At 42.7% G+C, this 14,562-nt stretch overlaps 1 protein-coding gene across 1 annotated transcript in view; it reads right to left on the bottom strand.

Annotated features, from left to right (window-relative positions):
• Positions 1-13,905, bottom strand: part of LOC105892433 (disintegrin and metalloproteinase domain-containing protein 10-like) — a 19,195-nt gene extending 5,290 nt beyond the window's left edge. Inside the window, exons 1-7 of the mRNA XM_012818685.3 lie at positions 13,735-13,905; positions 11,980-12,130; positions 9,171-9,289; positions 6,843-7,001; positions 2,153-2,253; positions 1,863-2,021; positions 1,343-1,435 (exon numbers count right to left, since the gene is read on the bottom strand). Of these exons, the coding sequence (XP_012674139.1) occupies positions 1,343-1,435; positions 1,863-2,021; positions 2,153-2,253; positions 6,843-7,001; positions 9,171-9,289; positions 11,980-12,130; positions 13,735-13,801 (849 nt within the window). The 5' untranslated portion in view covers positions 13,802-13,905. The remainder of the gene's footprint in view (positions 1-1,342; positions 1,436-1,862; positions 2,022-2,152; positions 2,254-6,842; positions 7,002-9,170; positions 9,290-11,979; positions 12,131-13,734) is intronic.
• Positions 13,906-14,562: the final 657 nt, after the last annotated feature.

The following is a 14,562-nucleotide window of genomic DNA, read 5'->3' as shown; positions in this document are numbered from 1 at the left end:
AGGTAGTAAAATGCTAGACAGTTGTTGCTCGGTTGGCTGTTCAGATCGGCGAGGAGACAAGCCTGGATTTAGTTTTTAATGCATTTAAAACCCGCCCACGTTGCTGCCAGCTGATTGTAGACGTCTTCTGGGTCAACTTTTCTCGGACACACAGTAGCCTTACTTTTGGAGCTGGCAATAAAAGCAGTCACCCTGTTCTGGTCGCCTCATTTATCAGAATAACTACCTAAAACGGGAATAGATCAAGTAATAAAGTCAAGAAACAAAGCATCAACACGATTCAAATTGGATTACCCAGCTTCTGCTCTGAGATTGCGACAAGTACCTAAGCAAGTAGGCTAGACTAGTGTATTTTGTCATCCAACTGGTAATCTACAATGCCAGTAGAAAATATATGGGAAGATAATTTAAGTTGTCATTCGCCAGACCAGGTGTTCGTACTGGTTTAAACCAGGAAATTGTGTAAAATGATAAAGAACAGTGTTGGGTAGGCTAAAGGCTGCTAGCTAACAGCAGGTAGCTCGCTAGCTGGTAGCTAGCTATTAAATGGCACTCATCTTTGCTCTGATTATGAAGATGTTTTTTGTTTTCACCTTCCAGACGACAGCGTTGTGAACCCATCCACTTCTGAAAATTAAATAACAATCTGTGCTTTGGTAGGCTTTCAGTTTTTGAGATGTGTAGGGGGGCGGATTTTCTATTAGATAGATGTAAATATCTCCACACTGGAGCTCAGGCAGGGACTTCGTCGAGGTTAAAGAAATAAAAATGTCAGCGGTTGCAGTAAATGGATCACAAGTTCCTTAAAAAAATGTTTTTTCTAAATATCTCTGTCTGGCTATAATGGTATGGTCTGTGGTTGATGGCGATCGTAGTTGAGTAGGCGGCACTGTTCAAAGTTTTCCACTGTTTGTCGCCATTTTCGCTGTTCTTTTTGCCCGCCAGCTACCTATTGTAGTCACGTGACTGAAAACTATGAATATAACAGTAGGATCAGAGGAAGAGTGCTGAGTCACCATAGAACACAGCAGGATCAGAGGAAGAGTGCCGTGTCATCATAGAACACAGCAGGATCAGAGGAAGAGTGCTGAGTCATCAAAGAACACAGCAGGATCAGAGGAAGAGTGCTGAGTCACCATAGAACAGAGCAGGATCAGAGGAAGAGTGCTGAGTCACCATAGAACACAGCAGGCTCAGAGGAAGAGTGCTGAGTCACCATAGAACACAGCAGGATCAGAGGAAGAGTGCTGAGTCATCAAAAGAACGCGGAGTCATTGTTTCTAACATGGCTAATGTCTGTGGACTGTAACTGGGGACAGAAAGAAGGCTGTGGTCTCCTCACCCGTATCCTTTTGACCATGAAGCTGATGTTGCGGATACCCTGGAAGTCGGTGCCCTGGTAGATGGCGTCGATGGCCTTCACGTGACTGGAGATCTGCAGAGGAAAAGTAGGAGGAAGAGGAAGCAGCCGGTTAATGGCCAATCACAAGAGTCAGGACACTGATATTCACCACATTCACAACACACACGAGTACAGGAGATATTAATACATCACAAGAATAACAGAGTACCTGTATATAACCTTGCTCTAGTAGAAAACACCCATCTTAAAACTACAGGAAAATAATAATGAATAATAATGTCCACAACAGCTTAGAATGAGCGTGTGCTGGATTAGTATAAGGTGAGAATGAGCGCGTGCTGGATTAGTATTAGAGTGAGTGAGTGTGCTGGATTAGTATTAGAGTGAGTGAGTGTGCTGGATTAGTATTAGAGTGAGTGGGTCAGTATTAGAGTGAGTGAGTGTGCTGGATTAGCATAAGAGTGAGAGTGAGTTTGTGCTGGGTCTTGCCCCTGCTTGCCTGTGCGATGACAGCCTCCCTGGTCTTGTAGTATTTGTAGAAGAGGTGGTCTGTCTGGATGAAGAGCTGGCAGGTGTTCTTCTCTGGCGTAGTCATCCTCCTCTTCCTCAGGAGCACTGGGCCGTCGGCAGGCTCGTCCTCCAGCAAATCATTTGTTTCCTGCACAGAGAAACGTTCAGGTTCAACACCATTCTATCTATTTAATTAATTAATATAACATTAATATTGAATATTTGGGGTAAGAGTTTGATCCAACAGCTGAACACATGAGAGGGGCATGAGGGGCTCACCTTGATGGGCTCGGCCCCTCCAGAGTTCTGGTATTTCTTCATCTTGTCGAACACACTGTGGTCCGCACAGCCACCCTGAGGGCCATACTTATGGGGGTAATCTGCAGAGGAGGGGGGGGGGGGGGGGTTAGCATATCAGAGCAGTATAAATAACACTACAAAAACATAAAGCACAACACAACAAAACTCCAGTCAGGGACAAGGGGTGCCCAGTCCTCTCCTGAAAAGCCTTTTCGAACAGACTTTTTGTTCTCCATGCATCTGCTTTTATTCCTCTTCCTCTATGACATCACTCCTCTCCTGAAGGTGAGCTCCCTGCTCTATGACATCACTACTATCCTGAAGCTGAGCTCCCTGCTCTGACATCACTCCTCTCCTGAAGCAGAGCTCCCTGCTCTATGACATCACTACTCTCTTGAATCTGAATCTGAGCTCCCTGCTCTATGACATCACTCCTCTCCTGAAGGAGCTGAGCTCCCTGCTGTATGACATCACTACTCTCCTGGAGCTGAGCTCCCTTCTCTATGACATCACTCCTCTCCTGAAGCTGAGCTCCCTTCTCTATGACATCACTCCTCTCCTGAAGCTGAGCTCCCTTCTCTATGACATCACTCCTCTCCTGAATCTGAGCTCCCTGCTCCATGACATCACTCCTCTCCTGAAGGAGCTGAGCTCCCTGCTGTATGACATCACTACTCTCCTGAAGCTGAGCTCCCTGCTCTGACATCACTACTGTCCTGGAGCTGAGCTCCCTGCTGTATGACATCACTCCTCTCCTCTGTGTCCTGAAGCCTCTGCACAGTAACAGACCCCGTATTGTTCGCTCTCTCGGTACACGTAAGGAGTTCTGCCTGTTTGGGAGGGGAGCACACACACACACACACTCGGAGGTGTGTGAATCCTGGTGAATCCAGGTGAATCCTGCCAGGGGTGGGCATGTGCAGCATTGCCATTAACACAGGCTGGGGTAACAACAGCTGAGGAGGAATTTAACACGGGCAGCTGCAGGGGAGGGAGGGGCTCTGTGCTTTTATTCCCCGAAAGGAGAGGAGAGGCGACACAGACACACACACACACACCCACACACACACACACACACACACAGGAAAGACAAAGAGAGGAGCTGAGAGGGGGACGAACCCCAATAGCGTCAGAGTCAGTGATGGGCTTAAAGGAAAAACTGTTGCAATTGTGAGTGTGTGTGTGTGTGAGCTCGTTCATCACTGAATTCTCAGTGTCAGTCTGAGTGAGTGTGTGTCTGTGTGAGTGTCTGAGATAATTTATCACGTTAAATGATCTGAAGCTTAAAGAGAGAACAAGGCAGAGGTTATTAGTGTGATTGCTCGAAAATCTTTGTTTGCAAACAAGCCATTAATAACAACCTATTTTTCACCCCATGTCAGTGTTATGTTTAGGCTACATATCTGGTTGATCATCATAGACTTTCCCAAACCATTTAGACCTGTGCGATTTCACCAAAACATTGGCCATTATTTCCCTCTGGAGTGGTCTTTTGGAGCCATTCATGATAGTTGTTATCATTTTGAGCCCAAGTCAGTTGTCAGTGAATCTTCCATTTCAGCCCGTTCAGCTACCTGTCAGAACGTATAGCCTGCTTGATAGCTAGCTAAACAAGCTAAGGTCAGTTTTGAAATGCAGAAATAAACTGATATTAGTTAAAACTGATGAAGTTTAGGGTTAGTCAGGTCAAACTAATAGTCCATAGCTGCTAGCTCGTGTTATCATACATTAGCCATGTTGCCACAGATACTGCTAAACATTTATTTATGCACTCGCTCTGCCGGACAAGACGGATCTGGCAGCTTCACAGAGATTGTCCCGAACCATTTAAACATTGAAATTAAATAGAGATAAATAGATATGTATAAATAGATATGTATAAATAGAGATGTATAGGCGACGGAATGTCTTCTTATAAGAGCTGTGATAGTAGATAGGGACTTGCAATTAGGGGGATTCCAATAACTCTGAATCGCAGAAAACATACAGCTAAACTATGTATAAAAAATTCTGCGAATTGCAAATGTAATTGTGCAAAGCATGCCATGTTAAATATTAAGAGGAACTGGGGTGGTTGTTTTTTGTCCTTGAGAATATAGTGTGCCGTAACAGTGATCCTCCCTGTTCTTCTTATCTCAGTAACTCCGTTAAATGGGTCAATGACGTATAAGGATTTTCAACAGGCCAATTTTAAAATACAAAAAATAAGAATATTTATTGCAATTTTTCAAACATTTAGAATGTTGTGTACACGTACATTTATATTAAAACATTTTAATTAAGTGATTTTAGTGATTTTTCATCTAGATAAATTGGCCATGGCCTTAAAAAATGTCATCTGGTGCGACCGTGATTTATCTTAAAATTAATTAATTTCCTTAACATACTTGACATTTTTTAAAAAGCTATCAGTAATATAAAGTGTTTAGAGACAGTATTTGCATTTCTTTTGAGTTTTTGTACATAATGATCTCATATTTTTGTTCTATTATGTCTTAACACCCCTTCTTAAGTGTAGTTTACAGACTTATTTTTCCTGTAAAGCGCATAAAACTGATAGAAATGTTTAAAAAATACCATTCACTTAAGCATACTGTATTAGTGATTAATATTTCAGCCCCAAAAAGTTTATATTTTATTAAGAATTAAATACAGTGATTGCTATTATTGGTCGCACCACATGATGAGTGGTCGCTCCAAATGATGTGAAAATCGTTTAAAGAGATCAATAAACAATAAATTCCATACAAAACATAGATTAAAACCAGATTTTATTCAAACACAAATATTCCATAAACATTTTTTTTATATAAAAATCGCGTCAAACTTGCCATTCAGGTCTTGAAGACTAGCTTGCTCCCTGGTAGCTCAGGAGTGCTTGGGGGACCTTCAGTGTGGCACATGGTTTCCCTCAGCTGGTAACATAGGCATGTATTAATTTCTGCATGCTTCAAAAGCATGACACCTCCCTATGACTTATTTGTGCCGCTTGTGAAAAGAAAACCTGGTGAATCTTAAGGACCCGTCCACGCGGAACCTGGATTGCCTGAATCCGGAACGAAATGTTGTCGGATCTGCCTTCCGTCCTCTTCAAAAGCAAGGCAGCCTAATCTAAGTATAATTGACATTATATCCACTTAAAGCATGGGGACTTTGGTAACACTTAAGTCTTTAACACTTTTGTCCTTGATCTGTGTGCTCATGTGCTGCGGCAGTACTGTAGCCTGTCATTTGCAGGGCAGTGGTTAGCGATCCTCTCCTGCTGTTGAGCAATCCCACTTCTCCACATCACCACATTTTCTTGCAGGAAATGCATTTCTAGTTATCTTTGGTTCCCCTGCCGCCAGCGCAGAGCTTGATCGCATCACACCTGATTTAGCTACACTACATTGGCTCCCAGTGAAGTTTAGGATTGATTGTAAGATTTAATCGTTTGATTTTAAGGCTGTGAATGGTCTAGCTCCAAATCTCCGAAGCCCTTCTGCTCCAAGAAGGGCCCCAACATCCTTTGATTCAATTTGTCTGGTTCCACCAGATCTATTAGATCTAAGGGTGATGGAGCTTTCACTATAGTTAGTCCTAAATAAGGGAACGGCCTCCCTCCGATCTGCTGCCTGCTTGGAGACTTTTAAAACTAGACTAAAAACATACTTTACACACTTTAGTTTTGTGGTGTTCTCTTTTTAGTTCATTTTAGTCCCGTCTGAGGTTGTGTTTTTATTTGTGCTATAAGCCCAGTCTGAGGTTGCTCTCTGGTTTTTGGTCAAGTCTACTCCTAATTCTAACCTTTTGGTCAAGTCTACTCCTAATTCTAACCTTTCGCTCTTTTATTGTGTTCTACTCCTAATTCTAACCTTTCGCTCTTTTATTGTGTTCTACTCCATTTCCATGTTTATGGTTGTATTGATTCATCTATTTATTTTGTATTTGATCTGTGAAGGACCTGTTTCCCTTTTCTTACTTTTAGATTTGGCTCATCTCTCTTTACTGTTTCTATTCCTTATGTACTCATAAACATCATTGTCCATTTAGCTATTTTTTTTTATGTTGTTAGTATTTAGTTGTGTTATTTTGTCTTTTATTCATTCCACTTTTTTAACCCTTTTATCTGTTTTAGTTGTTTATCTTTTTACCTCAACTGGAAAGCACTTTAGAACAGCTCCTATGTAAATGTGCTCTACATGTAAAGTGGACTTGACCAGTTATTCTCAATGTGTGAGTCTGAGCGAGAGAGTGTGTGTGTGGTGTGTGTGTGAGTCTGAGAGAGTGTGTGTGAGTGAGTGTGAGTGTGAGTGTGAGAGTGAGAGTGAGAGTGTGTGTGTGTCTGAGTGAGAGAGAGGCCTACAGGTGTAACTATTTGCATTTGTATGTGAACATGTGTTTGTATGTGTGTGAATGTTTGCGTTTAGCTATATATGACGTGTGTCATGAGTGAGTGTGTATGCTTATATGTTTGTGTGTGTGCACATAAGTGCCTGAATCTGTGCGTGTGTGTGTGTGTGTGTGTACATAAGTGCCTGAATCTGTGTGTGTGTGAATGTGTGCGTGTCGGTATATATAACGAGTGTGTGTGCTTATATGTTTGTGTGTATGCGCACAAAAGTGCCTGAATCTGTGTGTGTGTGTGAGTGTGTGTGTGTGTGTGTGTGTGTGTGTGTGGTGGACTCACCGATGTCATCCTCGTGGTAGATGACGGAGTGAAAGGGCACGTTCTTGTCCTGCAGGTACCTCTCCGTTGGCTCCACGTAGTAGGTGCCGCGGTGGGTTGCGATGAAGCCCTCAAACTTGCCATCCACCACCGAGCCATGAGTAAGGCTGCCCTCCTCCCCTGCAGGGTCATATCATCAGCAGCATTATTATTATTTACATCATCAGCATTATTATTATTATCAACAACAACATTCCATCCACTGCTCTTACTACTGCTGCTCTTACTGTTTAATTCTTGATACTGATCTCAACTTGTCACAACTGGTGCATGGTGCTCAACGCAAACTTGGATTTGCAACGTGTGTGTGTGAGTGTGAGTGTGAGTGTGAGTGTGTGTGTGTGTGTGTGTGTGTGTATTGCAGTATACTGGAAGTCATATCATCACAACAGGCAACTTTATCCGGACAGTCAGACTAACAGGAGGTAGCTAGCATCTTGGGCTACATCATACATCAAAGTTCTCCTTTGATCTGACACACACGCATACACTCATAACTCAGAATAAAGGCCATTAACGATGGGAACCATTTAGTTCAGGGGTTTTCAACCAGGGGTCCGTGGCCAAGTCGCATTGCCCAAAATACTGATGTAGACTCATATTCAGCGAAGAAATTACACTGACAAGTATTATAGGCAGAATCCGTATGTGTGCGGGAGGAGGGGGGCGTGGCGGCGGCGGCGGTTACAAACATGAAAAAGAAGGGTACGGGACTGTAAAATGTTTTGGGAATCACTGGCACATCAGTGGGCCGCGGATTACTTTCTGGTCAGAATGGTGGTCCCTGGGACAAAACCAGTTAAAAACCCCTGATTTAGTTGGATTTAGCAACCAAAAGCTCATCCCTGCACTGCTGCTAGTAGTTGTGAGCAACATGTCCAACAGGATGGAGAAAGAGTTGTGTGTTTATTACTGCTAATGAGAAGATGAGAACAATAATATGGAGAAAGAGCTGTGTGTTTATTACTGCTGAGAACAATAAGATGGAGACAGAGCTGTGTGTTTATTACTGCTGATGAGAAGATGAGAACAATAATATGGAGAAAGAGCTGTGTGTTTATTACTGCTGAGAACAATAAGATGGAGACAGAGCTATGTGTTTATTACTGCTGATGAGAAGATGAGAACAATAATATGGAGAAAGAGCTGTGTGTTTATTACTGCTGATAAGAAGTTTCAAACAATAAGATAACAAGTCACAGGGCACACTAGTAACCAACACAGCCAGGGGTCCACAGGAGGCTAAGCTGAATGGCTGAAGGTTAAGAGTGACTTATGTGGGTTAAGAGTAGGGCTGAACGATTAATTGCATTTGCGATTAAATCGCGATATGGTAAAACGCGATTTTCTAACCGCAACGTCCACGATTACAACGTGGTCTTAATTTTTATATATATATATATATATATATATATATATACAGTATATATATTATTTTTTTTTCTTAAGATGGTACATTTTGCACACAGTGTTTAAAAAGTGCATGCCTTGTGTTTATACTTAAATGCACAGTGGCAAAGCCACCGATTTGTTGTTCTTGTTTCTGTAATGAGCAGTTAAATAAAAATTTAAAATGTGGGAAAGAATATTTTACATTAAATGTATCTAATATTGTGTTGGTCATATTTAAATCATTAATTACGTTTTGTTGGGGAAAAAAAGAGGATAAAATAAAAAAAAATCGCATATTAAATCACAATCGCAATATTGGGGGGGAAAAAAAATCGCAATTAGATTATTTCCCAAATCGTTCAGCCCTAGTTAAGAGTCAAACTGTGAAGTCTGACTCTTAACCTTTGAAGTCTTTGAAGTCTTTGCTGACTCTCCTCTCCTCTCCTCTCCTCTCCTCTCCTCTCCTCTCCTCTCCTCTCCTCTCCTCTCCTCTCCTGTCTGACTTCTTCCAGTTCGCATCACAGGTAGAAACATCTCTGCTACATGGATGGCACTGGTAACCGTAGCAACTAACTGTGCAAGGTGCTACTTCTCTCATTTTCCAAGGATCATTTACTGAGCCCATGGGAACATACATCTCCTATGCAAGCTCTTAAATATCACTGGATAGAAAATGTTCATGGTTGGAAAAGCTGATTTAGTACATTAGTACATTAGCCCTCTCTAAAAGCACATTCTTGCTGCACCTCGGGATAGACCCAGACTACCAGCCATTCCTACTGGAATGCCTGATGTGGATGGAAGCGTGTGTCTCACCCTAGATCTCTCCTAATGTGGATGAAAGTGTGTGTCTCACCAAAGATCTCCCACGTGTAGATATGAAAGTGTGTGTCTCACCAAAGATCTCCCCTGTGTAGATGTGAGAGGGGTCATAATCTATCTCCTCTCCGGACATCTCCAGCTTGAAGTCATGGGAGAAGATCTTGGTCTCTCTCTTCATCCGCAGGTTAAAATGCCTGTCAGAGCGAACAGACAGTCAGATAGACAGACACACACACACACAAACACACACAACTGACTCAAACACAAACACACAATTGACACACACACACACACACACCTGACTCAAACAAACACACACAAATACACACAACTGACACACACACACACACACACACACACACCTGACTCAAACAAACACACACAAACACACACAACTGACTCACACACAAACACACACAATTGACACACACACACACACACACACACACACACACACACACACCTGACTCAAACAAACACACACAAATACACACAACTGACTCACACACACACAATAGACTCAAACACACACACAAATACACCCAACAGACTCACACACACACACACACACGCACACAAGAGACTCAAACACACACAACAGACTCAAACACACACACAACAGACTCAAAACACAAACACACACAACAGACTCACACACACACAAACAACAGACTCAAACACACACAAATACACACAACAGACTCACACACACACACACACACACACAACAGACTTACACACACACACACACACACACAAATACACACAACAGACTCAAACAAACAAACACAACAGACTCAAACACACAACAGACTCACACACACACACAACAGACTCACACACACACACACACAACAGACTCACACACACACACACACACAACAGACTCACACACACACACACACACAAGACAGACTAAAACACACACACAAGACAGACTCAAACACTCTCACACACACATACACACACACACACACCAGATTCAAAGACACACACACACAAGACAGACTCAAACACACACACACACGAGACAGACTCAAACACTCTCTCTCTCACACACACACACACTGCGAGGAAACTGTGTGTAAATCATTGCAATACAGTGATTCATATGTGAAAGCACACCCAATCTGACATGCAGTGACACCCCAGCATTACATCAGATTCAAGATCATTATCTGAAAATCATTCCATCTCCTTCATAAATGAGTCATGGTGTTGGCGACACCAGCGTCGTGGAAGACAAGATCAGGGCTCTATTTAGGCAGGAGAAGAGAAGGTGTAAACACACTTCACACCCAGAATCAAATGATTTTCCCCAATAAGGAGGAGTAATACTTGTAATAATATTAGAAACTCACTCAAAGGACAGTACAGCTTCAGCTGAAATGGAATGAACAGAGTTCTCTTGTCAGAGAGCATTAGAGCAGCCCTCTCCACGCTTTCTCGATGGTGGCACGTCAGTCGAGTTCAGTCATTTACCATCATGTCTTTGTTTTTCTTACCACCCAAGTGCAACATCAGGGAAGTAGTCCTCTAGGTTCAAATCTGACTGAAAGTCCCCTATAACATCAGCAGCCTCTCCATATAGACTCGCCTACATTTCCCAGAATCCCTCAGCTCTGCTGGCGGGCTGGTAACCGCTTACTGGCAGGAGACACTGCAAGCTCTGTTGGCACGGTGACCATGCCAGACGAGCATCATATCCTCCACACCCATCTTACAAATCTAATGTCTCTATGATACTACACTACCCTACCCTACAACACCTGTCCAACAGATATAATGTCTCTATGATACTATACTACCCTACAACACCCGCCTAACAAATCTCTAACATCTAAGTGATATATCATGATACTCCATCTCATCCCACACACATTACACCTAGGAGCATGCAATTTTCCCCAGACACACAGATTTCCCTCTACACTAAAAGTACAACCTGGGAGAGCGGTGGGAGCGATGTTTCCTCCAGAATACAGAGTAACATCTACATTAAACTCCAACCCAGAATGACACATGCCCTTTCATCAGTCTCTTACAGAAACACTGGTTTCTAGTCAATGCTGCTCCCTGACATGACATCAGTGGCTCTGTATTCAACAATAATAATAATAATAATAATAATAATAATTAATTACATACACAAATAGATAGATAAACACACACACACACACACACACACACACACACACACACACACACACAAACACGACCTCACACAGAACTATACTTTAACGTCCACTGAATGACTCATTTATAATTAATTCCCGACATCAACTGCTGAACTGACGTGTTGTTTCAGAGTGGACATTCCCATGAGCAGCCACCGCCTGACATGACCAAACCAGCTGCGGAATGAACATGCTCTTCCCTGTTTGCCCACAGCAGAGCCGGACTGACATGACCAAACCAGCTGCGGAATGAACATGCTCTTCCCTGTGTCCCCACAGCAGAGCCGGACTGACTGGGGCAGGCTGGTGTAGGTCACACTGAGGGGCCATGAGCCACTGAGAGGCTGAGGTGAGCACTGAGTGGAGCATCTATGACTAACGCCCGGCTCAGACGACATGCGTTGCATGACGGAGGGCGTATCTGGCGCATGAGGTTGTGTTGATAACGGAGACGTTCAGAGTGGTTGTTGACCTGTCAAACTCAATCACGTCGCTAGCGAGCTGTTTACCTTGTGGGTAGTTACCTTTCTAATGTGCTAACATTAGATAGTCGTAAGTACGACTGCAGTCAATAGTTTAGTATGCTCACTGCTATCCACAGTGAGTACTGAATGAAGTGAAAAAAAAAACACACATACAAGTAAGCAATGGCTATTCTCTCTAGCAGTTGGGAATCAAGCACTTATAAAACTCCTAACGGGTCTCACCTTCCGTGTGCATGGAAATCTAGGTAGAGAACCCGGTCCTCATGGTCCAATGCCCTCCTGGCTCGCTGGTGCCGCACGTGGACCTGGTCTGTGTCATAGGACAGGCCCTCATAGTGCCGGATGTACTTGTTCAGGGGGTTGCCGTAGTAACCTGCTCCAGAAACAAGAGGTGGGAGTTAAAGAACACGGTGTCCCTATGGAATATAGGCTATATAAAGGATCACTGCAGTTAATATTACAGTATTAATTAAGAGTGAAGCACATGGAAGTGTATGTACTCAAACCTAAGTGAAATAATGTAGAAGTGACACCAACATCAGACCTTACTGGCAAACACAACAGAAAATGTTCATTAAAATTCATGGGCTGAGAACATAAGCTTCACATTCAGCAGAGATTCTGGGAGGGGTCTGAGAGTAACGTCTCCACAGCTCAACATCAGAGACCTCAGAAAAGACTAGCCTTCAATCAGGAGGTCACATCCTCCTCCTCACTCTACAGGGAGGTTTTAACCACATCCTTCATATAGCTGGGACAAACTCCACCTCTTTTACTTACATCACATCATGGACTGTCTATAGTTTGCCAAATACATGACACAAACACTACTGGGCTTCTGACAAAATCGGTTTTAAAAATAATAATAATAATAATAATGATAACCTCTGAGATGAGAATTGACTTTTAATGAACAACGGCTCATCTCCCAAGACACTATTGACAATTAATAATGATGGTCATCAACCAAATCTGACACGGTACCTTGATTAATTACTGTTGTTCTGGGTCATATAATTCTGTAAATGATAAAACTACAGGTAATATTACCACTGTATCAATGGTGTAAAACGTCAATTTTCAGGTGAGTTTACAAACAGTGGCTTGCTGACATTGTTGCCTCATCGCGAGAACCGACACCGACTTCCAGATAGCGGTCCGGGAAAATATTCCCATAAAGTTAGCGGGTTAGCCTGTCTTGTTTCAACAATAACAAACCGTTTGGTGTTTTAACCAGCCTCCCTGCATCCGAGATAAACAACTGATGGTTCAGATATTATGGCACATTTAACTGCTTTGAAGTCAAAACCATGTACCGTTCCATGAAACGCAATCATAACAAAGACCAAAGCAGGGCTGTCATTCTGATAAAGCCGAAAATGTAGCTTAAACGCTAACAAGCTAGCTTATCTGGTTATCATCAGCCAGCTAGCTAATTCAATCGATTTAACCACCCATTTTCTGAACAAAATAACATTTTTTCCATGGTTCCGTTTGTGCACCATACATGCGTATTAGTTAGTAAGTGGTGCACATGGATGCATATTCATATTGTAAAAATACAGTAACGTTACAATTCGTCGCCTTTAAAAATCCGTGATTTCTTCCAAGGGGGCTTTGGGTCGCAGGTTAGCATCTATCTCTTACTGCTAACGGAAACTAGACCCATAAAAACCAGGCAACATCATCAGTGCTCGCAAGCTCGTTGTTGTCAGGTTTGCATAATACATTGTAGCTATCCATTGAGAACTCTACATTAGTAATTACATTGTAACCCACATAATGTTTTATCTCAAAGCCTACAAACAACCGGTAAGCACGCTAAGTTAACAGCTAACGCTGGTTGTGCATCCCACAGAATCGCAAGGCCAGATTTCGCTATGTTGCTCTCGTCAGCTGTCTCTCTCCATCCCCACTCGAAAAAAACACCAAAAACGTTTAATGCGATGGAATGCAATATAAATGATCGTCACTCACCTTGGTTAGTTTTTATTAAGCACAGCAAACAAATCAAGTTGATTATCACCATATCGGTTACATCCATTGTTAGGGCATTGACACCGCTTCCAGCTTATTGTCCTATTTAAGGCGCAGACGCCCTGTGTTTACAGCAGTTTTCTTTCATGGCCCCTTCTCGGGTCTAGCGTCATGACGTTAGACGCAGGATTACGTCTCTCCTACTGCCTATGAAGTAGGCAATATATATTTAACTTCATGTATTTTTTTTGCCGACATTTAACAAATTGATTACTTTAAACAGAATATTTTTAGCTGCCTAAAAATGTTCTTGTATTTTGTTTCAAATACCATGTTTCCATTAATCAGGTGCTCAAGGTATAAAAAAGGTCACCCCACTCACCGTTATTTATGAAAAAAAGTGTCCTACAGTAACTCATATCTATCTATCTATCTATCTATCTATCCAGGGATGGATTAACGAACGGGCCTACCGGGCCCAGGCCCAGGGGCCCAGGGGCCCATGAGCTCAGGGGGCCCCTAAGCCAGAGCCTCTGCGTGAAGTTGCTGTTATGTATCTCTTATTTGTGATTGAAAAAGGTGTATTTTGTTCATTTGCTAATGGCTTTAATAAAGTGTACCTGTGCTGTGTTAGAAAATGTGCATGTGTGCCAGGGGCGTAACTATAGACAATGCAGCCAGCGTCGAAGGTTCGTAGGCAAAGCAGACCCTGCTTTCTAAATGTATCCGAACATGTGGATGAAAAGTGTCGCTAATAATTTTGGGGGGGGGGGGGCCTTTAACATGTCCAGGCCCAGGGGCCCGTGGTTTCTTAATCCGTCCATGTAT

Source organism: Clupea harengus, chromosome 3 (genome assembly GCF_900700415.2).
Source record: "Clupea harengus chromosome 3, Ch_v2.0.2, whole genome shotgun sequence".
Lineage (NCBI taxonomy): Eukaryota > Metazoa > Chordata > Actinopteri > Clupeiformes > Clupeidae > Clupea > Clupea harengus.
The sequence above is the reverse complement of the archived record's forward strand: the minus strand, read 5'-3'. Positions and strand labels throughout refer to the sequence as shown.